Source organism: Primulina tabacum, chromosome 15, assembly GCF_025594145.1.
Source record: "Primulina tabacum isolate GXHZ01 chromosome 15, ASM2559414v2, whole genome shotgun sequence".
Taxonomy (NCBI): Eukaryota; Viridiplantae; Streptophyta; class Magnoliopsida; order Lamiales; family Gesneriaceae; genus Primulina; species Primulina tabacum.
The window spans coordinates 35138979-35164527 of NC_134564.1; the positions used below are offsets into that span (position 1 = coordinate 35138979).

Below are 25549 nucleotides of genomic sequence, written 5' to 3' on the forward strand. Positions count from 1 at the left end.
TGTGTCTTTGTTTTTACAATTTATTAATATTTTTAAAGAGTTTCATGTCTTTTAAATTCTGTACAAGACAATTAGCTTTGTTTTCCAGATGGTTGTGTCTGAAGTTAATTAAAAAATAGGGTCTCTTGGCCTAATAGGTAGATTATTTTATTTTTCTTCGTGTTATAAGGCCTTTGGAGGATGACTTTGGAAATGGGCTTACTCAATTTTTTTTCTAATTATTTAAAAAAAAAAATTGATCAAGCCCTATTCTTTGGGTTGGAGTATTTTTTAAACTGGGAAAAGTTATGTTACAAATGAAAGTCGTTCCAAACTTGAGAGACTAAGCCATCTTCAAGCAAAAATAATTCTTGAATTGATTTTAGAATCCTGTTGGCTTTACCCAATTAGTGTTCATTATAATCTACACTGCCATATTTCAGGCAAAGTGTGACGTATGGCGGCTCTATGCGTTGGGTTACTTAGTGATTAAGGAGTCATTCCTCAATTTTTCAATTAATCATCCACTTGGGCTTTTCATTTTTTCCCGGTTCAGATCGGGGAAAATCTTTGATTTTATTTTTCTGGTTTCGATTTTGATTCCAATCTATTGTTCTTCGTTGGTGATAAGCTCCGGTTACTTCATCTGATGATTTACTCTAATTCAAACTACAAACCATCGTTGATTTACTCATCTAAACCCCAATTTCTATACTCAATTTCATCCAACTTCTATCACTTATATAGCTTCTTCGTCAATTGTTTGTACTGTCTCCGCTTCCGGTTAAAAATTTGATGTCCCTGCTACTTTTTTGAATAATCTTTCAAAAACCTGTTGATTTCGTGTTTGGTTTTCATTTTTGGCCAAAATGGGGGATCAGATGAAATCGACTTCTATGGATGACTTGCCAGCCCACTTGATTCTCGAAATATTGGCATCTGGTCGGTTAAGCGCGGCAAATTTAGTGTGTTTGGAGCTGACGTCCCGGACATTTTGCTCATGTCACGGACTATTTCCTCAAAAGTTTCGATCTTTAGTGGATTTTGCTGCCTTCAGGCTTTGTGAGTCAAACCCCATTTATGTTTCAATGCGGGATAGAGCTCGGGATGAGTTGTATAATCGATGTGGCGGGAATTGGAAGCTAACGTTGAGGTTCTTGCAGTCCGTGGAACAGTCTACTGACATGGTTCAGACGTCCGCAGGCAAGGTACCTTTTTCTTGATTCCCGAATCATCTCGAGGCATTGCCCTTTCAGAACTCTTGGAGTTGATGATTCAGTGATTGTGGTAATTCAGTAGTTTCTCTACCACACCATCGGTTCTTGCTGCTAATGTTTTATTGAATATTGAAGGGTTGAAAATAGAAATTGGAAGCGGAAACAGAATGTATTTTCTTTCCCTTTACTTTTTGCATACACTTTGCTTTAGTATACGGACACTTGTCATTACAAAAAGTTCAGCTAGAATGTTGACAAAATCTGCTCGATTCACCTTGCGTGCTTAAACTATTTGAGCTTTAACGTCCATTTTAAATGAGAAAAATGTTTGAAAGTTATCCTGTTCGAAGTTCAAACTTCATTTTCCTTCTATTTCTCATGTCCACATTGAAATGGGACTGGCCTTTTAGTACGTCTGCTATCAATTTGTTTGTGTTGTGCTAATTCAAAGTTCTCAGCAGATGCAGATCAAGAGCGGAAGATATCACACTTTACTTATCAACGACTTGGGTGTATACTCTTGTGGTTCCAGTTTATGTGGTGTCCTGGGTCATGGTTCAGAAACAAAACAATGTGTAGCCTTTAGGCAAATAAGTTTCCCTTCTCCGGCTCAAGTGATTCAAGTCTCAGCCTCCCACAATCACGCAGCCTTTGTTACACAGTCTGGAGAGGTTTGTCATGAACTCATCTCCTCCTGCTGATCAATTATGTTTCTGCTTCTTTATGTGCGATCATGTTGTCATAATTTTTAGATGATTACATGATAATAATACCCTTGAAATCAAGGTCATTTGGTGGTTGCTAATGATTTCGTTATGCTTCCTTTTTTGTGTTGATAATAGAACCTTTTTTCCCTATTACATAGTTCCAGGAGAAAAAATGATTTACTCACATTTTTATTCTAAATAAATTTCACTTCCTATTGACACTTTTTGTGCTTGCCAGCATTTTGTAAGTGAGCTTGTTTTTTAATGACGGCTGTGGTTCAAGTTGGTTGTGTGCGCTCAAGTGAATGTGAATCCCTTCATTTTTCTTGTGGTCGTATGAATGTATGTAAAATGTCGTTTTTTCTATTTTTAATTGGTAACAGTCATTCTTTGATTTAGTTTCGACGGCTCTGACATGTACCTATAGGTGCTGGCAGCATTGTAAACAAGTAACGGTTGTGGAATTTCGACTCACAAATTTGAATTCATGATTGCGTCAATAAACTGGTTGATCAGATCTTTATGTCTAAAATTAATAATTATGTTTTTATATAATAATTTACTGAAAAGATTAATTTTCAGTTTATATTTAAAAAATTGAAAATATTTTAAATCATAATTTCGAGTTTGCAGGTGCGTTCACAAGCTTACAAATAGCTGAAATGAAGCTTGAGCTTGATTTGAGAAATCTTAAGCTCAAGTTGTGTCAACTTGACTCATACGACACCTCCAGTTGGCATTCTTCTTATAAGATTTTAAAGACATTCACATAATAGAATAAGTCCACGCGTTAATGCACCATTTTTGTGGCATAATTTTTGTTTAATCTAGATTTCTGGTTGGCTACTTCAGGTTTTCACATGTGGGGATAATTCATCGTTTTGTTGTGGCCGTAGGGGCCGCTCCATATTCAGGCCAAGACTTGTTGAAGCTTTAAAGGGCATTCCTTGCAAGCAGGTACACAATTTTACTAATTCCTTTGTTTGCTGCCTTGTAAATATTTTCCTAGCTTGAGCAGTTTTGAATGAACCGAGTTCTATTTAGCCATCATCTCCCTTCTGTACTTTCCATATTTTCAAAAATTGAACTTCTTCAAGGATGCATTATGGCCGGTAAGACCTTGATGTTTAATCAATTGCTTGGTTCGCCCATTCCAAAGACCGCAGCGAGGAAGAGGCGACTTACTCCTTGGGGCGAGCAGGGAGAATCGCCACTATTGACTTAATCCCCATGTGCACCCTTTGTGCTAACAAGATGCTTGTGACTGGATGATAAAGATGCTCGTGAAATACCAAATTTCTGCTATTATGTTTTCTTATTTTTTACGCATATCCCGTAATTGTAAAATGAATATTTATAGGTGGCTACTGGGCTCAGCTTCACTATGTTTCTTACAAGACATGGCCACGTATATACATGTGGAATCAATAATCATGGTCAACTCGGTCACGGCGATACACAGGATACACCTTCCCCCCGAAAGATTGAACTCCTTCAGTATGTCGCCTCTATAGTTCATATTGCTGCTGGTCCGAGTTATTCTCTCGCCATAACTGATGACGGAACGCTTTTCTCTTTTGGATCTGGTACAAATTTCTGCCTTGGTCATGGAGAGCAGCACAATGAGCTTCAACCTCGTGCAGTCCAGTCATTCAAGAGGAAGAACATACACATTGTTCGCGTGTCAGCTGGTGATGAGCATGTGGTGGCTCTTGATTCAAATGGATTCGTATGACCCTACACTAGTTGGAAGAAATATACGTTTAGAATTCAGCATATTTCACACAGATTAAGATGGTAATGTCATATGCTAATTGGTGGTTACAGGTACATACTTGGGGCAAAGGTTATTGTGGCGCACTTGGACATGGGGATGAGATTGATAAGACAACTCCGCAACTCCTTAACAGCCTCAAAAGCCGCCTTGCCGTGCAGGTCTGCTAAAAAAATTGTTACCGTTTTTCGAAGGACTGGAAAAATATGGAATAGTTTTTTTTATCGCCACTTTCCTATGTTTTCCAGGTATGTGCTGGTAAGAGGAAAACTTTTGTTCTTGTGGACGATGGAGCTGTCTATGGCTTTGGTTGGACTGGTTTCGGAAGCCTCGGCTTTCCAGACATGGGCGTTTCTGAAAAAGTACTGAGGCCTCGAGTTCTGGACAGCTTGAGACAGCACCATATCCTACAAGTTAGCACAGGTTTGTACCACACCGTTGTAATCACTAGCCAAGGACGGGCTCTAGGATTCGGAGATAATGAAAGAGCGCAGCTTGGGCATGACACCATCAGAGGATGCCTTGAACCAACTGAAATCTTTCTTGACTAAACAACTAACAGTACACATGAAGGAACCGGATGATGATTGTAGACTTTGTTTTACGAAATCTATATTTGTACGTGTCTGTTTTCTCAGATTTTTAAAATGTTTGCTTTGCCCGTGTAATGACACCATGTAATTGACGTAGTGTGCATTGTTTATTTGGTGGTCTTGAATAATTGTAGAGCATGCGCCATTGAGGTCAAGGACTAGCATCTTGTGGAATCCATAATCTCAAATGTAATAGCATATCCTGACCGAGTGAGGTTTTTCCAATTTGAAATTTGAAGATGCAGAGGTTAAAGTTCAAGAATTAAAGATCGCAATAATGGTTGAATTTATTTTTTTTAAAAAAAATTATATTGGTATTGCATGCCTTTTCTTGTTCAATACGTTTAAACAAATTACATGTAAAGCCTGGCTCAACTGAGAGTGCAAAAGTCAGGATAAAACACTGTAAATCTCATCTAATATTTAATAGTTCTTACAAACGGCTGTTATAACGTCTATGTTGCCGTCTGATATTGGCAAAATGAACACGACACGAGGTGTATATAGGCACCAGTAAGACGGGATGATGAATCTATGAATTTGATCAACTGGGGTAGGCTTATTATATTTTGGAGGGCGACTGCTCGATAATTTGTATACATAATATTTTATAAGACAAGGCGACATTACTAAAAATATTATTTTGAGTCAGAAATGAATAATAATTCTATAAACAAAAGCAGATCATCCAAGCAAACGAAAGTTTAACATTTATTAATACCAAACACAAAGATAATCAACTCTGTCAAAGCATGATTTGTTCCATAACCGCGACAAAAAGTTCGAACAGCTACAACTTTTTATCTTAAACAATCATTGAAAACAAAGACAAATACCGACTCAAACTACCATCCGGGTTCAAAACCTGTAGAACTCAGGTTCAACTCAAGAAACATTACACAAAACTGAAAATCATGAGCTCATATTCACAATATGCGCCTCCCGATCAGCCCCAATCCCACATATTATATTTCATATCATAGTTTAGGGGTGAAACTGAAACTAAATTTGGATCTCTGGTCATATCGTAAAATCAAAATTCTGGCGAAAGATCTTCAACATGTTGGCGAATGTCACAATCCCAACAACGCTACAGTCATCTTCAATCACCCAGACGTAATTCACCCGATGTGCGATAGCCTGGATCATCACTGCAACCAAAGAACTTCCTGGATGGCACACGATCGCCTCAGCCCGTCTTACCATCCGGGCTGAATAGCTGCTAGACCTGCGGGATGAATAGCTGCTAGACCTGCTATACCGGCACGACCTCGACAATGTCGTGGTGGGGGAGTGTAGCTCCTCATCGGATGAAGATGAACTAAAGGAATTAACACTATCAGAATCAGTCATGATTTCTTCGAGCATGGCCTCGAGTTTTCTCTCCTTCAACCTCGCCTGCACAACCCTCAGGACTTCCTCCGGTGGGCCGCCACAGTCGATGTATGACATGAGTTCACCGGCCGAGAGGGTTGTAATGGCTGCCGCCACAGTCTCATCACAGCTGGTGAGGGTGAAGGGCGATAATTCGCCAATCAAGATCCCATCATCGTCGAGTACTGCCACCGAGGTTTGTTCAAGCAAGGATTGGGAAATGGCCCCCACTGCCGATGAGGCAGGGGAATGGTAGTTTACGGCCAAGAATTCGTGGGTTATAATACCTAGGCTGTCGATGGAGAGGGTGGGAATGGGAGAGAATAGGCCAATTGAACTGAGGAGGAACCGGATCACGTCTTCTTGTGTTAACCAGCAGAATTCTTGGCCGTTGTGACTTGTTGCACAGATTGGTAATGGTGATACTTTCTGGAGCTGCTTTCTCTTCGATGAATGGGTTGTGGCGTTGCTCTCTATAGGGACAACAAGATTCTGAGCACCTTGGAGGATCAGATCGATGGTATCAAGTAAACTGCAAAAATAATAGCAAAAAACATTTCAATTACCCGGATAATTTGAACAAAAACACTGGGATCGTCTATCAATTGGGAAAACTAAAGAGTATATGTGACAAAAACAGATTAGAAACAGAGCAAATGCATCAAGACTACTATTTTCTCCATTAAAGCTTCACTCTTGCCACCTACCGAACCCATAACAGCAAAACCCATTAGGTGAAACTGGATCTATTCACAAAAACACGCCCAGATTATCATTGTCTCGGAACATATAATGAAGGGGTCAATTTTGGTAGCTTCCCCACGCAAAAAGCTTTAGCAAAAAAGCCACAGAATTTAAGAAAACAACATTCCATAACGGAATCCACCCCCGACAAATGACTCGGATGCCAATAAATTTAGCAGGTAAAAAAACATGAGAGAGAGACATGGATGTCATTATTAGACATGAATAAGTTACCTGGAAGAAGGTTCCACGTGCTTCACCGAGCCCTGATCTTTTGACAGCAAGACGGAAACCGGAGATTTCAAAGCCAAACCCGGCGAACACAGATTATCTTCCTTACAAAGATAGCATACTATATCCACCATGCACACTTTCCCCACACAAACGCACTCCAGATTTCTCTTATTCGAACGGTGGTCGCAACTCCAGACGCTTATGAAGTTATCCCCCGAGGTCTTTAAGACGGTGAGCGCGTCGGAGACGGTAGCGCCAGCGGAGAGGGAGCGAAGCGGCGGCTTTCCAAGGCACAGATCAACCACCTCATAACCCAACAAACGAACTGCCATGCAAGACCAAATAAATCGGAGACCAGAAAATATATCCGAAGGTTTCAATATTCAACAGAAAACCAGAGACCGTGAGTAGTAGGAAGCAGGCAGGGAAGAAAAATTGAGATAGACTCGCATATTTATACACCTAAGTAAAGCACTTTATCGTAGTTTTGTTTGCATCCGCACTCTTCCGTCCAATGTAAAATTAATTACTAAACTACAGGATTTAATGTACTGTTAACGTTTGACCCGTTAAATTTTTATTATTATTATTTACTATTACTAAATGTATAATGTAATACTTAATTCGATTCAGTTAATGTAAGATATTTAATTTAACAATAAAAACATGTAACATGTTGAAATTCTAAAGACCACATTACCTCGTAAGTCAAAACATCGAAGAAAATGTGTAGTCTGAATCTCTGATGCAAGAGAATGAAAAACACTCAATAGTATGAACACAATTATTAATTTGAAGTAGTTTATACTAAATCATTTCATCCTGATACATTTTTTAAATTGTTTAGGCTAATTAAGACGAAAAATATCAGCTTTTTATCCATCTAAAATATAACGTCAAAAATGTAGTACTATAATGTTTTTGAGCATGCAAGAGAGTTTAAATGCATATTAATTAGTTGGTTACATATGTGAGTGTCGTGAATAAATCGGTTGGACATGCAAAACATTTAAGGAGATGTAAATTTATATGGTGGGGACGTGGGGTGATAATATTAACTCGAATAAATGCTGTTGAATTATCTATCTGTCCGTTATTTGCATGTTTATACCAAAATTTTTTTTAAAAAAAATTAAGAACTAAAACTAGACATGTTTTTTATTTTATAATCGGACATACCCCTGTAAAGCTGTGACAACGGCGAGAGAGTTACAGATCGAGTGGTGTCTACAGGCTTATCTTTTTCCATGTTATATTAGTAATCCATACTAAGATTATCTTCTCTATCAACATATAAATGAATTTTGCTGCCAAATCTTCTTAATCTATTTTCTTTTTCGGTTTTTACTCTTATTCGTCATTGTCTGTTCCGATTATTTGTTATACCTAAGTGTTCATATTGAAAATGACCAAAAATTCTGATAAAAACAGTCAGTGATGGAGCCAAGAGGAGGCCACCGCCCCCACTTGTAATATGAGGGGATGGGTAGGGAGGAGGAGCTGCTCCCTCATTATTGATTGTTATAGTAATGGAAACTTTTTATGCTTCTAGTTACTTCCATTTATTTTTATTTTACTATTAATTCTTATGTAAATTATTTTTAGTTAATTGATCCTTCCGGGGGGAGCCCAAGTCGTGAATAATCCGGAAAAATAGATGAATAGCTTGGGTTATGGAAAGCTTCGAATAACTTCGTATAAGAGACCGGGCAAGTAGAGGCCTGGAGCATCGTTTCCCCGGACTAAGGGAGCCAAGTTTCTCGGGCAGAATCCGAATGATATCTCCATGTCCAGGTTATCTCAATAAAAGCAGTGCATTCAACTACATAGGTATGGGATACCTCAACTCGGTAATCATTGTTGTCAAATCATGGTACAGTCTGGATTGTCAGAGTAACCGGTGTCAGAAAACAAGGTATGATCAACCATCTTGTCATGATTAATAAGCAAGCACTGAAAACAAGGTCATCGTTGACTTTATTTCTATAAATTTCAGATTTGATTAGCATTTAAATATTCATTCATTTACATATTGACTACAACATTTATTACAAGATTCTCTCTAAAAAACCCTTCACTGACTTGAACGTCGGAGTGGTCACGTCGAAAAATCTTCCAACACCCATTAACATTTGTTCTCCCTTGAAAGTACAGGCCTAGGTGACCGGACAATCATCTTCATCTCATCAATCCGACCCGATGCTATCGTCCACCAAAACTCTTGCCTCATTCACCCAATCATCATCATTGATAATTTTATTTTTTTGTGCTAAATTAAGATACGATTTAGTATTTTTGTTTACACATGGGTACCCATGCATGAACATGAGACATTTTGTCAAGTACATACAAAATAACTAATTTGATTATATTAATCTTATATAAAATTTATCGAGTCCCATTGAATCCACAAACCATAGCATTTAAATTATATCATTTTTTTTAAAAAAAAAAGCCAAATCACACACGCTACTCAGTTTTGTAAGCAATTTATCAATTCTCTTTCCCCCTCCCAGTCCACCCTCCTCCTCGTTCGAGCCATCAATTATTGCTGGGACTGTATAAAGATAGAGTGCCACTTTTTGTGGTTTGTTTCGAAAGAATCAAAATTGTCGAACATTTTTAAGATAATGTAACTATCCATAATATCGGTGTCACTTGAGTATGGACCCGAAACTTGCTTATCTCGAGCAAAAGAAAGTACAAAAAAAAAACTAAATCTACCTAAAAGAATTAAAAAAAACTACCTGCAATCAACATGACTCAAACATGATATCAACAAATCTCATAACCTCAATCTTAATCACTAGATCAAACGTTGATTGCCTGGATTTTAATTCTTCCATTCATTCATTTTTGTTTGAAGAGCTCCTGATAAAAAATCTGTGTGAACTGCAGTAATTGGTAACATGTAATGTGTAGAAGGGCACATGCCTAGAAAAATAGAGAGGTTCCATGTGACATTAAAGCTGTAGCAAGTACATATTGTACTCTCTTTCAATAACATGGAATCGTTTTTTTCCCATTTTCGCATCTAAAACATTTTTTGATATTTATAGAATCATTAATTCTTTAAAAAAAGGATTAAAATGGGTTCTGTATAATTATGTTCTGTTTTTTTTCCTGTTTCCGCTTATTTGAAACAATTGTTTGGATCGTCTCGAAATAAAAATAATAATTAAAGAAACAATTTTCATTAAAATAACAATGAGCGTTGGACTGTCAATTTTGAAGGAAAGGTCAAAATTAATTTTTTAACATAAATTTTTAAATAATCAGAATATATATGAGATAAATAAAAAACAAATAAAAAGAATATGGCATAAATCAAAATTTGTAAACTTTGAATGAATTAAATGTTCAACTTTTTTTATAGTGAATGAAAAATTAAATAAATCTTGTAATGGACTTTGGACCATATCAATCTTATTTAAATGAGATGTATATAAAAGTGGTTTCAAATAACATTTAGCATTCGAAAACACAAATAACATTTATTTTTTAAAAGGCCAAATGACATTTCTTTTTTCAAAATAAAAGAAATTCTAAAAGGTCAAACAATATTTTCTAAAAAGTCAAATAACATTCTATTTTTTTGAAAGATCAAATAAATTTGACATTCTTAAATGTCGATCTTTTTCTTATATATATATACCTATATATCATCTTTGTTTTCAAATAAATAACTTGACCAAACTTTCTTCTTCTCTCGTCTCCAACCATTGATATTTATTCTAAATCTTGATAAAGTTCGTGTTCTGTCCAGTTCGTCTGTAAGAATGACTTTGTGCTAAGTTGTTACATATATCACTGTCGTATCTCATGAAACAATCATCTACAGTGAATCTCGGAGCATCGTAAGAAGAAAATAATATTTTTAAGGAAAATAACATATTACAGACATTGATTTAGTTTCGTTTTCTTTTAATTTTATTTTTTTTAATATGGATATGCATTTGTTCAAATATTATACGAAGTTTAATTTATTTTATTATTGATCATATTATAATTTACAATTGTAAATTATTTATTATGATTTATTTTTGTTTATCAGTAATTTCGATAGAATCACTAGTCTCTCAACAAACGATTTAACCGACATAATAGGTTTCTCGGACATTAAACAAAAAATCGTTATAAAGAGGTAATTGCAGTGATATATGCCAAAAAGATTCGATCAGACACCATAGTTGAACAAAATATGACAATAATAATGTTCCATCTTTTGACTCTAATTGTGTCTGTTTTTGAAGACCGATCGAATCGGCCGTCACAGATCCGATTCAAAGATATTTTGCTAGTTTTTCAATAGTCACACAGAAGCCAGAAGGAGGTTTGCATTTTACGGTTAAAGTTGCGAGTAATTAGTGATATTTGTTCACAACCAGGCTGTGGTATTCCTACTTAATCTGCTGGATTTATATCTTTAAATTGAAGTTCATCTGTCTTAATCCAATTTTTTTTAGTATGTATTTTGTGAAACGATCTCACGAATCTTTATATGTGAGACGGGTCAACCCTACCGATATTCACAATAAAAAGTAATACACTTAGCATAAAAAGTAATATTTTTTCATAGATTACCCAAATAAGATATCCGTCTCACAAAATACGATTCGTAAGACTGTATCTTGAGAATATAAACGATACCCGTTAAGATTTCCTTTTTTCTCTTGATTTAAAAGTTTCTGCTATGTCTTATATAAAATTTCCATTTTGGTTTTATTATGTTTTAATTTTTTTTTTAATATTGAGCATTTTTTTAAAAATATACTATTATGACAGTATACATCGACGGCATATTAGCACACATCGATGATAAATCAACTTACATCCAAAAAAATATTATTATAATTTAATTAAAAAGAAATCATTCCCTTGAGTTTGCCACGTGCATGATGTTATCCTTCTGATTTCTTTTTCTCCACATAAATCGAACTTTTAGGAGTATGAATTTTAAATTTAATATATGAAGACATGCCATGTAAATAAATTGAGTCATGAAAATTATATAGTATTGCGTCGATTGAATTCAAGCTTATCGATCCACTGCTGCGCTATGATTTTAGTAGTTATTTATTTCAAATATTTAGATTTAGATTTATAAAATATAAATAATTTTATTATTCTATTTAATGATATACAAATGATCAAAGCAAAATCGTATACTACATCAATAAATTATAATTTATTATGTATTCCGGCCAAACAAAGTATATTCAATAATCATTTTAGTGTATATATATTAAAAAAAACACAATCATGTGTACATTAAAATTTCAAAATTTATCAAATATATTTGCGATTTTTAGGTTGCATTTGATTGATTAATTTGATTTCGAGGTAGAATTTGAGTCGTGTATTTTAAATGATATTTATATTGAGTATATTTGAAATTCACGACTATTAATATTGAAAGTGCGTAACTAACAACCTAAATAATATCATTTAAATTTCAAAATAATAATATCGTTTAAATTTCAAAACGGGCGGCCAGAGAAAGTGCGTAACTAACAACCTTAATAATATCATTTAAATTTCAAAACAATAATATCATTTAAATTTCAAAACGAAGCGGCCAGAAACAAATTAAAATAGCTCAAATAACATTATCTTAGAAAATGCATGAACACATACATATATTTTCTATGTAATGTTGAATTTTTTACAGCGAATATAAAAATAAATAGCTTATATAGTGGGCTTTAAACCTTATCAAGTTTATTGAAGTCATGTATAATAAATATAAATATATATATATATAAATATATATATATATATATATATATATATATATATATATTCAACTTTCTATTTCAGTTAAATTTTATGTTATCATTAATATAACTGTTATGTATTACGATGATTATTGTTGTATATTCTAACATTTTGAGGCTGTTTCTGTTGGGCATGTTATATGACTATGCCGTGAGACAAGACAGAGGTGAAAGAATATGTGTATCTAGTCAAACAGTCATGTAGTGAATAATAGATAGAGACAATATAGTTTATTGTCTTAATTGAGTTGTATGTGTATTTATTATACTGTTTCTGCTACACTGATGTAGATAGTGCGATGATTGTATTATTTTGTCGTATATGCATTATATTATTACGTCGTTGAAAAAAAAATTATACATATGATGTCACATGTTGTTTGATTACATGACGAGATTTGGAGCGTCACAGCATACCTCGAGTTTAGTCAGACCTACCCCACGATTATATTTATATAAATATACACATGTATATATATATCATTACTGATAAAATTATTTTTTTTCTTGAATAATAAATTCCTTATTCATTTATTTTATGATATTTTAAGATTGAAATAATTTTATTTTATTATGATATATTTAATATTGAAATATATAAGTATAAATTTTTTATTAATTATTAGTTAAATAAAAATAATATATTTTAATGAGTGATAAAAAAAATATATTAAAATTGAAAAATAATTTTAATGATTAATTAATTTTTAAGCTTTTTATTTTGTATTTATATATTTTTTTAAAAAAGATTATTTTGACGGGTCCAAACGGATTTCAATTGGATTGGATTCGTCGGGTTTACGGAACAGATAGAGATGGGTCTAGTGTGAGGTGGAACTGGTCTCAGATTTTGAGTGAACTCGCCTTGTTGCTATCCAAACTTATATACATTTCCTTTTGTTCTTCATTATTCTTTCAACTTTTGTCATTGTTGTTTATTCTAAATCGTAATAAAATCCACACACTATCATTCCGTCTGTGGCATATTTTGTGCTAAGTTATTACAAATATCACCATTGTATCGTGAAAAAAAATCATATACAATGAACCTCGAAGCATCTTATAAGGAGACATATATATATATATATATATATATATATATATGTGAAAAAAATTGTAACATGTTATATACCTCAGTTTTGATTTATTTTATTTATCTATGCAAAATTGGTGTGTGTTGTTTTTTATAATTTATTCTATTTTATTTACTGTATTATAATTTATGATTATAATCATTTATTATCAATATTTCGAATATATATATATATATATATATATATTTTCTCAACATGTATTTTGGGAATATTTGATCAAATAAATCAAATCACGTAGAAATATAATATATATTTAAACTTGGAACGTTGATAAGTCGTGGTACTTTGATGTGAGCTGAACAAAAAAACACGTCTTCTTTTTTGAGGAAAAAATACTTGTGTTTTATTTGGAAATTCGAACAAGGAAATAAGGGATGACGTGGGATATCGGAGCACCATAGTTTTTTTTGGTGGGAAGTCCATGTGTATTAGCTGTCATAAAGGAGTCCGTACCATTCACATGTGACAGGTAAGTGTTGCACAAAATACAAAAAGGGCCTGCCAAAACAAAGGGAAAAATTTAAATGAAGGCGGTGGAGAGTACGGTTAGGGTTGTCTGCATTGGATGAGTTTGGATTGGGTTACAGCAAAAATATCATAAATAATTGAACTCGGATCCGAAACAACTTGAAACTTTAAACCCGAACGTGAACTAACTCGACTAAACTAATTAACCCGATTTTATTTTTATTTATTATTATTTTATTATTTAACAAAATAATAAGATATAATTATAAAAATTCAAAGCATATAATCATAATAAAAATATTTTGATTTAAACACCATTATAATTTTTTGTTTCAAGTGTTTAAATATTTAAATTTAATAGTCCAGTCGTTTAAATGATTAATAATACAAAAATAATAATTGTTTAGAAAATTCAAGTATTTCAGAAAATAAATATTACACGTTTAAAAATTTTAAATTTATGATATTAATATACAATAAAATATTTTCAAGCATAAAAAAGTAATTTAATTTTTTCAAGCTCCCGTTTTCGATCTTTTTACATTTTTTTTTTTTTGCACGGATCAAACTTTGAAAGAATGTATGAAAAAAATAATAATAAAACTGAAAACTTTTAATAAACCTTAGTTTATAAATTTTAACTAAATTACTTCTAAATATATTTATCAATAACGATATTATAATTATAAAAAAATCTATGATAGCGTTATTTGATTTTATTTGTTAGATTCGGGTCAATCAAGTCGTCCAAAACCAGACATATTTTTTCGAGTCAGATTTCGTGTTGAACAAGAACTGGCCCAAACCTAAAAACCTCGACTCTCACTTGAAATTTTTCGAGTTGATGGATCCGGTTGTTCTTGATAGTACGGGCTCCCTGACAAATAATAAATAAAACAGAAATCTTAATGAGATGTGGACTAGCTTATCCTTTTTTTAATTTAAATATTTCCAAAATTTATTTTCATTGGTGGGTTATCGGTAAAATATTCATTATTATAAATAAAATTGAGGGTTTTCGAAGAAAGAAAATAAGGATGACTAACGATTGAATCTGATGTATGGAGGGAAAATAATCAAAAGAATAAAAAAATACGATTTTATTAAATTTTAAGTACCAAAAACAACTTGGCTTCTAAGTTCGCAAAACAATGTAGCGGTGCGTACGTACCGCCGAATCATGGGAATGCGTACCTTTGTTCTTATCAATGTAGCTTCTTTTTTTTTTTTTGACAAGAGTTGAGATTTGATAAGCTTAGTTCGGGAGAGCTGAGATTTAGAAGAAAATGGATTGAAGGTTTACCCAAAACAAAAAACTTTTATTTTTGGAAGATAGAACCGATTCGAACCAAAAAATTCAGATTTCCCGGTTTCGGTTGAGAATAATTGGAAAGGTAGCATAAACCCACCCTTGTCTTGTCTGCTGGAGTATCAATCAAATGTTTCAAGTAATAAAGAGAGCAAAGTTGAGAACCTAATCTTCATCTGCGTGTTACATACATGATACAACAATTTAGACGGTATATTTCTCATACAGAGCCGGATTTTACCGGTTGTTTATTTTAATAAATAAATTAAAGCAGCAAGAACATTATCTTCTATACTTCACCAGTAACTAACTATTGAATAAATTAGCAATAACATCATTGATATCTGGTATGATTGGGTGAAATTCTGGAGGTAAATTTCAGAGAAACGAGAGAGAACCGAAAAAATAAAGTAAATTTCAGATTCAGAATGAGCGCAAACCTCTCTCGGAGAAACGCGATGGCGGAGTGCAACCTTACACAAATAAACAACCGATATTGTCTCATTACACAAATAAACGCGATGGCGGAGTGCAACCTTACACAAATAAGCGATGACACAAATAAACAATGCGATGGCGGAGTGCAACCTTTTCACTGAGAGAGGCAACCTTACACGTCTTCCACAAACGCCGTCGCTGGAATTTTTCTTCTCTCAGTCGCACCGATTATGAGAGAGAACCGAGATTGAGAGAGAAGCGATTGTGAGAGGCAGAAAAATCAGTATGTGAGAAAAAAACGTCGAAGTCGGAGGGGAGGGGAGGGGAGGGTTTGCACAAATTAATTGAAAGTGAGAAATATAATTGTATTTGGGGTAAAAGATATTTTTAATTTTTTTAATAATGAAAAATAAAAAATCACTTAGTAGGCGCCTAAATTCTGTAGGAGTAATTGGAGGGTGCCTAAAATCTGTAGGCAATTATGAGGGGGATTTTTTGTAATCAAATAATGACGGGATTAGTTATCTATTGCTACGAAATTGAGAATTCGTCACTAATAATTTAACTCTTTAATAATGGTTTTTTTTACCCTCATAAAAACTTCAAAAATTATGTTTTTAGTGACCCATTTTTCATACCCTCATTAAATTTTTGTCATTATAAATCAATTTTCTTGTAGTGTTTTCTACTCATAAAATGCAAATATTTATAATAAAAATTTAATATTTTTTCACGTGTGACTCCGATAAAACGTACAACTATCACGACAGAGATTGTGAAAAAAACCGAACAAAAGCGTGTCGAGAAGCTGTCCTGTCGCTATTTTACGCTGGCATAAGTCAAGAGAGGTCGGTTTTAACATATAATGGTTATGATTGTCGTCAAATAAATTCTATCAGTTTCTTTATAAAAATCAGTAAAGAAAATGTGGATTGAGCATATTCAATTTAATATGCGTATATTTTAATATAAAATTATGTAAGAATTATATATGGAATTCATTTAAGAAAACAATATAATATTATGCTTTTTAGAATAATATATTTCAAATTGCTAAAAAAAGAAGAATAATATATTTCAAATAAGTTTTAAGTGGTTTCTTTTTTAAAATAGTTAAAGTAATGAAAACAAGCAAATTTATCCTAAGATAATTCTTTTATGGATTTACATTGTTAATGAATTGTAATTTTACAGTCGGTAAACATGAAAGTATTGGAACATTATTTATTCATTAAAAAAAACGAGTAATCTAATGTGCTTATATGTGAACAATTGTGTGTTGTGGGTTGTCTATTAAGTTAAGTCCAAAATAAAGTGATCAACTATTGTTTTGGGTTATTGGGCTTTAATGTATCTAATGGGCTGTGGGCCTTTAATGTGTAGAGACATAAGTGTAATTTCTGTTTTTATGATGAGCTAAAACAGAAATATCTGAAGATATTGATAAAAATTATCTATAAATATGGGTCATGGTCCCCAGATCTCGCGTTATCACTTTCACTATTCTCTCCCCCATTAAGAAAATAGTTCTGAAGAGAAACTAAAGTACTCAAGTAAAGAGAGCGCGTAGATCTGGAAGATCAAGACACATTCTAAAGAATTCAGGATTATGGTTTCAGGTACGCTTCCGCTTAAATTTTCAGTCAAATTCCTGATGATTTAACATGATGGATTATACGATTTATGGGTTTTCCCCAGCAATTTATTCATAGTAAAGTGACTAACTTATTTGGGATGTCCTTATTTCATTCATAATACTAGCGTCTAGCGATATCTTATAGTTACTAACCGACGTCGTACACATGTTGCATGTATTAAAAAAAACATAGAACTATGTGAATGAGGAGATCGAAACGGTTAAGACTGCGGATGATATTTGATTGTGTTATTAGGTGGAAGTAGACAGTTTTGAAAAAGTTTAAAGGAAAACGTGAGTGTGAAACATTTTTTCAAAAAATTATTTGGAGAAATTGATTTCTGATTATAGAGAATAATTGGGAATATCATAATTATAATTTTAGAAAATAACACACCGAGGGAACATGAGTTTATTTATGGTTCTTCTGCTTGATAAATATAAATAAATACTGCGTATGATTTGTAAATATTATTTTTTAAAAAATCATTTTATAATATCTGTCATATGCTAATAATAATAGTAATCTATAATATAAACAATATTTTATTTGAAAATTTTGAGAAATTAACAGCATAAATGAATGAAATATGGATTTGTAAACTCATATAAATATGTCAAGAAGTAAGCCCCTTCACTTTTTATTGGGCTTTTGGGATGCCATAAGGCCGTAGACAATCTAGATAACTCCTTTAACAAATAGCAAAGATAATCCAGGCCCATGGGTAAGGTGTTTGGGTTTGTGTTGTAATTTGGATCAACAGCTTTCACGAGTCGAATACTTGGAACCGCTCTATGTTGGAAGCCCTGAACCGGGTTTAAAGATACATCTAACTTATTGCAGTAAGACTAATATCGAGTTCGAATCTTAATTATTAACAAAATTCTCCAGTAACTGAAAAAGAAAATCTTCAATTACTTGACTAATATAAATTAATTCAAAATTTAAAAAAAAGTTAAAAACTTCGAACTAATATTTGCATTCAAAAGCCTCCAACTGGATTTCAAATATGATCCTTAGGCTATCTCCAACCACAAAATATATTTTGGTGCAAATTTTACACTAAAATAGTGTGATTTTTGCATCAAATACAACATCAACCTCCAACCCATTTAATTCAAATATTACCCCAAAAAGAATATTTTCGAAATATTCCTTTTATTTTACATATATTAATTATTATATTTTATTTAATATATTTTTAATTATTAATAATGTTTATTCATATATTAATTTATTGTATTTGAATTATGTGTTTCAAGTTATGTGTTTCAATTTAGTTATGAATTGTATTGTTATATTAATTTTTTGCATTTGTATTTAATTATATTATTTATAAATCATTAAATCAAAATATTCCTTAATTATTAATATTTAACATAAATAAATTAATTAATATTTAAAAATAAATAATTATTATTCTTTCATTTTTATTATTAAATATCTAATTATTAAAATAATAAAATATATATTATACTATTATTTAAATAATCTTTATATTTTTTAATATAAATATTTATAAATAAAAAAATACAAATTTATAATAAAAAAAATACAACCCCTGCGCCAAATTTGGCGCAGAGGAACGGGGGCTGGGCTATTTTAGAAAAATAGCGTAGCCCCATTGGATGGCATTTTCTTGCACGATTTTGATGCAAGTGGAGATGGCTTTACCCCTAAAGAAATAAATCCAAACAAATTTCAACACAAACCTATAATAGAACTATATTATAACAAACATTTGAGTGAATGCTTTTTTCATCTTATTCGTTTTAAACTCCATTGTTTTTGCACTAACTTAGATTTGTCTTTTTTTATTAGTTATTTTTTAATAGGTAAAAACTTGTATGAGACGGTCTCACGGATCGTATATTATGAGAAAGATCTCTTATTTGAGTCATTCATAAAAAATATTACTTTTTATTATGAACATCGATGAATTTAACTCGTTTCAAAGATCCATCGTACCGTTTCACGATAGATCACATGCAATTATCTTCGAATAAATCAATCGTGATGTGGCAGCCCACACACAACAAGTTGCAGATCAAAGAAGAAAGCAGAAACCCCAACAAAAAAGGTCTGCAAACGGATAAACATCCAAATACGAGAAATAATCCTTATCCAACAGACCAACAGCATGACTCGTGCCCATCTATCTTCAAAAGAAACATGATAATTTTATTTATTTTGATGTGATATAATAATCATAAAATAAAAAAAAAAATCTGCCATTTACATATTTATTTTAGACTCTTTACTTGACACATACTCGTACCTGTTGTGAACCAGAGGCAGAAAGCAGGAGAAGAATATTGAAGATGTTAGCCATATTTCACAGGGCCTTTTCGAATCCACCCCAAGAACTCAACAGCCCGGCATCCCACCAGTGTTCGAGAAAGCCCAAGCTCCCAGAAGAAACCCTCCGTGAATTCGTGTCTGCACTCCCCGCAAACGCTTTCTCGATGAATTTCGGAGACGCTGCTGTTCTTGCTTACGTTGGAACAGATTATTATTCTGGTCTCCACCACAACCATAGGTACCAAGTATCTGTTTTTACAAGGTTTTGTGAAGAATATTCTTTGAAGTTGAGTTTTCTTGCAGGTTGTTCTGTGGGTACGATGACATATACTGTGTTTTCACCGGGAGTTTGAACAATTTGTGCGAGCAAATCAAACAGTATGGATTATCGAAAAATGCAAACGAAGCCATGCTGGTGATTGAGGCATACAGAACACTTCGAGACCGTGGTCCGTATCCGGCGGATCAGGTTATTAAAGATCTGGACGGAAGCTTTGCTTTCGTTGTTTATGATAGTAAAATCGGAACTGTTTTCACGGCACTAGTAAGAACTTCATGCCAACGCTCCCATTTGTGAATATATTCCTTACTTTTCATAATAATATCGTAAAATTTCCAGGGCTCTGATGGTGGAGTGAAGCTGTATTGGGGCATTGCAGCAGATGGTTCTGTGGTGATCTCTGATGATTTAGAGGTGATCAAAGCAGGCTGTGCTAAGTCATTTGCTCCATTTCCAGCGGGTAATTATAATTACCAATACAAATCATCTGTCGCCATATTGATTGATCGTTGCATAATATATAACTAGAAGCAAATTGCAGGTTGTATATTTCATAGCGAAGGAGGACTAATGAGCTTCGAACATCCGATGAACAAGCTCCGGCCAATGCAAAGGGTGGATAGCGAAGGAGTAATTTGTGGGGCTAATTTCAAGGTTGATTCGTACAGCAGAGTTAACAGCATTCCCCGTGTTGGAAGTGAGACCAATTGGGTTGAATGGAATACACAAAGCTCGTGATTGAAATCCAGGGTGTTTACTCGATCAGAAGTCGTTTGTTACTTTTACATGTAGCTAGTACTTGTTCAGCCAAAACTAGTGCGTAAATGTCCAAATAAGATCGCGTCCAATGCGACTCGCCCTCGTCCTTGATTAATTCATATATGTTTAGTAAGATTCACGGACGCTTCTACTCGTACCAGAAACAATACAGGGTTAAAAATATGCATAGGACACATCTGGTCCGACTCACTTTTATAAATTACGCATCTGATACAGTTTAGACAACGCACACTATTGCATATTCGTACTGTTCAAACTAATTAGCCACGCAGTAAGTTTCCTCTTTTGGAATTAATGAATCCCCTAATATGCTGGGTGTCTCTCGTCAGACAATATATAATCAGAGGATTCAACGTCATTAGAGCTAGTATTGCTCAAGAAATCTCTATACCAACCAGCAGATAGTTTTGGAATTCTGTTTAATGTTGGATGATGGATTCGGTACAATCCAAATTTCAAGTTGTATCCACTTGCCCATTCAAAATCATCCATCAAGGTCCATATAAAATATCCTCGCACATCAGCCCCATTACTGCGGATAAATTTGTGAACAAGTCAAGAAAAAATGTAGCAGGCACATTATCCTAGCACCTAAAATTAGGTCCAAAAAAATGCAATTAAGTACCTTATAGCTCTAGCAAGATAATATAGGTACGATTTATGAAAGTTAATGCGTTTCACGTCGTGTTGGTAGCTTTCATCTTCGTTGTCCGGGGAAGAATAACCTGGAATTGAAATTTCAACCTCTTTTAAGACATCGAAAGAGAAAAATTACTGGAAAATCAAGTGATTTCGCGGAGAAAATGAGGGTAAAATAAGGAGAGAAAGAAAGCTACATGCACATACATACCATTCTCAGTCACAAAAATGGCCTTGTTATGGTATCTCTCCTTAACATACAACACAATACCTTCCATGCCTTTTGGAACCACGAAAAATCGGAGCATTCCTGTCTGAAGGAGAAACATGTTACATGATTCATGATTTTTGCCAAAGTATATTATAACAACGGGTTTATGTTAATGAATGACAATTGTTAACCAGAGATATAAAATTAAAATATCTTACAGGTTCTCCAATGGGAACACCATTGCGCTCTCCAAAAGTGGACACAAATCCTCGGAGTGGACGGTCGCTACCTTTAGTGCATCTAGAATCATTGCAGATGCAACTCGAATAGATACAATCCTTAGCATACAATGTGCTATAATGGTTTATCCCAATAAAGTCAATACTATCACGTAGAAGTGCCCTTTCATCTGAAGAAAACTTTGGCAATTCGTTTCCATGATATCGTCTCATTTCTGGAGGATAGTCGCCGAATACAACAGGATCCAAAATCCTTTTTAATAACAGGGAAGATACATTAATCAGTAAAATCCGAGAGAGCAAATACTTTTTTCTTCCTTTCTAATGATGATGATGCATTCTCACATTGGCTCAATAATTAACCGTGTAGTGGTTTATAAGTTTAAGAGACTCTCCCATGACTAGTTTCTTGGGACTCTTCTCTCAGGTTTATTGGTACTCTCATCGAGCAACAACCTAGTGAAAGTGGTAAATCGAGAAGAGGCAATCTGCTCTCCACCAATATGCCAGCCTTCTGGACTTGGGCACTGATCTTGCACTTACATCATAAGCAATTAATATTGTTCGAAACTTCTTTCAGAAATTAATCTCGACGTAGGCATCCAAAGCTTTGTTTAAGCATAACATACATAGACTCACGTCTTCAATAAGTTTCTAAAAGTATTTAACTTTTGTGGAGCTTCATGGGCGTAAACCTTGCACGAGTTTGTTTTTTTTTTTGGGCAACTTAAGATGATCGCAGGACTTACCAGGCAACATTAAAAGCCAAGGCCCTCTTTGCAGCTTCTTTGTCTTCCTTATTGTCAGTCAGTGGTATGTACATAAACGCACTGACAATGATGCCGATCATACCATTAACTTCCAACTAAATCAAGATTTCCGGTTATTAAGAATGTCATATGAATTCTTATGGTTCAAAAACAATCATGTTCCAAGATTACATGATAACAGTCACTTGCCTTAAACTGCTCTCCATACAGTTTTGAAGCTTTGGCGTGGGCCAGCAACATATTGTGAACGGCAGTCAAAGGCTCGACATCTGAATTTCCTTGGGCACAGTTTCCATATGGCGGCGAACAACGAGCAGGGGGAAATGCTGCCCTTACGTAAGCCATTTCGACAAATAAGTTTGGCTCGTTTATTGTAGCCCAATGCTTCACTCGGTCCGCAAAATTCTTGAAACATATTTCAGCAAAATAGACGAAGTCTTCCCTGTTAAATCAAATACACAACATAATGTATTCAAACCACATAAAATTTGTCATACAAACTCATGATACATGTGCATGGTACTGATTTGGAGAACATATAAAAACATCGATCATTACCAACTTACTCGGTTGAAGAGTGTTATTATAAGAATAACTTATCATTTTTGTATAACAAACATGATCTGTACATACTGCATTAAAGGACTGAGCCAGCCCCCATATCTGTCTTCAAGTTCTTGAGGATAGTCAAAGTGGTGAATAGTCACAAAAGGCTGAATTCCTGCATTGAACCATAACTTATGTCAACTTAAACAAGCTATTAGTTTGAGTTACATAGGTTACTTAAAACAATGAAAACTTAAAGAACTCATTTGCATATCACCTCTAAGTAGGATGTTATCAATAATTTTGTTATAGAAGATGATAGCGGCTTGGTTAACCTCCCCAAACTTTCCTTCTACACATACCAGACGGAATGTCCAAATTAAAGCAAGAAAAAACTATATCATGCCAAAGACAGGAGCTTCAAATCAAAGTTATATATACATACTAGGAAGAACTCTGCTCCAAGAAATTGAGAATCGGTAAGCGTTAACCCCAAGAGAGTGCATTATCTCAATGTCTTCCTGAGATCAGTTGGTTGAATCTCTTCTTACCCGCTAAAAAATATTAAATCAAACCCAATAAAAAGGAGTAGTAAACGTTACCATGTACCGATGGTAATAATCGTCAGGTATATAACCGTTGTCCCCCGTCGATAAATTGCCTGAAAACATAATCAAACACTTGGACGTTGCAAAAACCACATAAAAACTAAAAATTGAAAATAGAATGCAAGAAAGTCCTATCATAATTGAAAATCAAAACTAATACCTCCAACAGCGGCAAAATGATCCCAGTTACTTGGACCGCTACCATCTTCAAGATATGCTCCTTCGATCTGAATAAAGCATGAAATCATTATTAACAGTCTTCTGAAGACTAGTTCTTTAACAGACGCGGGAATGAAGTAAGGAGAAAGAGTGAAAATGATTACTTGATACGCAGAAGTGGCCGTCCCGAAGAGAAACCCATCTGGAAAATCCGATCTTTTGATGTCAAAGTTGTCGCCGGTGGAGGACTCGACAGTTACAATTGCCAGTAGAAGCAGAATTAAGGAGCGGCAGGCGCCGCAAGTTGTCGTATTTTTCTTCATTTTCTCAGTATATCTTGTCCTACTCCAACTTCCAAGTAGAAGTATCCCGATCCAAGTGAAGTAGATACTTTTACATTCGGGGATCTCTTGAAAATTTGTCCATTGAATTTGCTATTATTAAAATTCATGCAGTGCTTTTCACGTGGTCTTACGATCTTATAAAAAATTGCACACACATACTCAAGCAATCTGCATCAAGGGGTGGCCCTCTATTTTTCAACCCAGAAGTTTTTGAAATATTAATGAATATAATATTTACGATTTCCTAAAACAAAAATATAAACAAGACATTTGATTAAATTTACAATTAAATAAAATATTGATGAATAAATTTGCAGATAATGGGAAGATCTTTTGCCGGGAAATACATATACATATTTAAAAAGTTCGATTTGGACAGATAACCAACTATAAGACGACAAATGAATGGTCTGCATATTCTTGCCCCGACAAAACATTTACCCCACCACAAACACCGCAAAAGACAAGAAAAACAGTTCTGTAATATATTTGTGATTTTATTTTATCGAATTGAAATTTGTTTTTTGATTCACAATATCACAACCTCCATCAATTGCTTTTTTTTTTTTTTTTTTTTATATTCCATAGGTCTGAAATTAATTCTTTCATTTAGTAATTGGTACAATATATTAGTAATGATTTAATTTTTCTACTATATAATCTATATCTAATCTAACACTATACTATTATAAATATATGAGTTTGAATTGTGAGCTTACTATTTTACCATTTTATTAGTTTTACAATTTAGCATTTTAATGAGGTTCTTTAAGTCATTTTCTATGTTGGTTTAATATAGTCATTAATAATGTACTTAACTCAAATAAGATAATTATTTTGAGCTTATTATTTTACCCTTTTATTTGTTTTACAATTTATCATGTTAATGAAGTTCTTAAAGTCATTTTCTATGTTAGTTTAATATAGTCATTAATAATGTACTTAACTCAAACAAGATAATTATTTTGAGCTTACTATTTTACTTTCAAATTTAATTTAATTAATTATTATTTTGATTTTACTTTCAAATTTAATTTAATTACTTAATTTTATACATTTCCATCAAACTCATGGAAAATCCTTATCATAATCATAATGTTACAAATTTAAAAAAATTGCTAATATTACTAACATATATTACTATTATAAATAAATATTATAAATATATGACTTGATTTTACTTTCAAATTTAATTTAATTAATTTTATACATTTCCGTCAAATTCATGGAAAATCCCTATCATAATGTTATACATTTAAAAATTATAAATATATGAGTTTGATTTTACCCTTTTATTAGTTTTTACAATTTAGCATTTTAATGAGGT

At 33.3% G+C, this 25549-nt stretch overlaps 4 protein-coding genes across 4 annotated transcripts; 2 read left to right on the forward strand and 2 right to left on the reverse strand.

Annotated features, from left to right (window-relative positions):
* The first annotated feature begins 304 nt into the window (after positions 1–304).
* Positions 305–4425, forward strand: LOC142526739 (ultraviolet-B receptor UVR8). Its single transcript, XM_075631299.1, has 6 exons — positions 305–1187; positions 1658–1867; positions 2756–2860; positions 3264–3632; positions 3731–3838; positions 3926–4425. The coding sequence occupies exons 1-6, from the start codon at positions 849–851 to the stop codon at positions 4226–4228; spliced, it is 1434 nt and encodes a 477-aa protein (XP_075487414.1). The 5' UTR covers positions 305–848; the 3' UTR covers positions 4229–4425.
* A 532-nt stretch (positions 4426–4957) lies between these two features.
* Positions 4958–7063, reverse strand: LOC142527466 (CBS domain-containing protein CBSX5-like). The gene is made up of 2 exons (XM_075632280.1): positions 6623–7063; positions 4958–6176 (listed from the first exon to the last, which is right to left on the reverse strand). Exons 1-2 carry the CDS (start codon positions 6952–6954, stop codon positions 5291–5293), a joined length of 1218 nt encoding a protein of 405 aa, XP_075488395.1. The 5' UTR covers positions 6955–7063; the 3' UTR covers positions 4958–5290.
* Positions 7064–19595: 12532 nt separating this feature from the next.
* On the forward strand, positions 19596–20828 carry LOC142527255 (stem-specific protein TSJT1-like). Its single transcript, XM_075631998.1, has 4 exons — positions 19596–19884; positions 19950–20190; positions 20266–20386; positions 20468–20828. Exons 1-4 carry the CDS (start codon positions 19667–19669, stop codon positions 20662–20664), a joined length of 777 nt encoding a protein of 258 aa, XP_075488113.1. The 5' UTR covers positions 19596–19666; the 3' UTR covers positions 20665–20828.
* A 31-nt stretch (positions 20829–20859) lies between these two features.
* Positions 20860–24419, reverse strand: LOC142527254 (beta-glucosidase 18-like). The gene is made up of 12 exons (XM_075631997.1): positions 24043–24419; positions 23880–23946; positions 23714–23772; positions 23557–23632; positions 23389–23463; positions 23199–23286; positions 22755–23007; positions 22545–22660; positions 21775–22048; positions 21557–21659; positions 21332–21431; positions 20860–21238 (listed from the first exon to the last, which is right to left on the reverse strand). The coding sequence occupies exons 1-12, from the start codon at positions 24199–24201 to the stop codon at positions 21010–21012; spliced, it is 1599 nt and encodes a 532-aa protein (XP_075488112.1). The 5' UTR covers positions 24202–24419; the 3' UTR covers positions 20860–21009.
* Positions 24420–25549: the final 1130 nt, after the last annotated feature.

Excerpts from the sequence above, each read along its gene's own strand:
- LOC142527254 (XM_075631997.1), bottom strand. The coding sequence starts at position 24,201 with ATGAAGAAAAATACGACAACTTGCGGCGCCTGCCGCTCCTTAATTCTG. Across the intron at positions 23,773-23,879 it reads TCATTTTGCCGCTGTTGGAG|GCAATTTATCGACGGGGGAC; the intron begins GTATTAGTTTTG and ends TTATGTTTTCAG. Across the intron at positions 22,661-22,754 it reads TGTATGGAGAGCAGTTTAAG|TTGGAAGTTAATGGTATGAT; the intron begins GCAAGTGACTGT and ends ATCTTGATTTAG.
- LOC142527255 (XM_075631998.1), top strand. The coding sequence starts at position 19,667 with ATGTTAGCCATATTTCACAGGGCCTTTTCGAATCCACCCCAAGAACTC. Across the intron at positions 20,191-20,265 it reads GAACTGTTTTCACGGCACTA|GGCTCTGATGGTGGAGTGAA; the intron begins GTAAGAACTTCA and ends TAAAATTTCCAG. Across the intron at positions 20,387-20,467 it reads ATTTGCTCCATTTCCAGCGG|GTTGTATATTTCATAGCGAA; the intron begins GTAATTATAATT and ends AGCAAATTGCAG.
- LOC142526739 (XM_075631299.1), top strand. The coding sequence starts at position 849 with ATGGGGGATCAGATGAAATCGACTTCTATGGATGACTTGCCAGCCCAC. Across the intron at positions 2,861-3,263 it reads AGGGCATTCCTTGCAAGCAG|GTGGCTACTGGGCTCAGCTT; the intron begins GTACACAATTTT and ends GAATATTTATAG. Across the intron at positions 3,839-3,925 it reads AAAGCCGCCTTGCCGTGCAG|GTATGTGCTGGTAAGAGGAA; the intron begins GTCTGCTAAAAA and ends TATGTTTTCCAG.
- LOC142527466 (XM_075632280.1), bottom strand. The coding sequence starts at position 6,954 with ATGGCAGTTCGTTTGTTGGGTTATGAGGTGGTTGATCTGTGCCTTGGA. Across the intron at positions 6,177-6,622 it reads CACGTGGAACCTTCTTCCAG|TTTACTTGATACCATCGATC; the intron begins GTAACTTATTCA and ends TTATTTTTGCAG.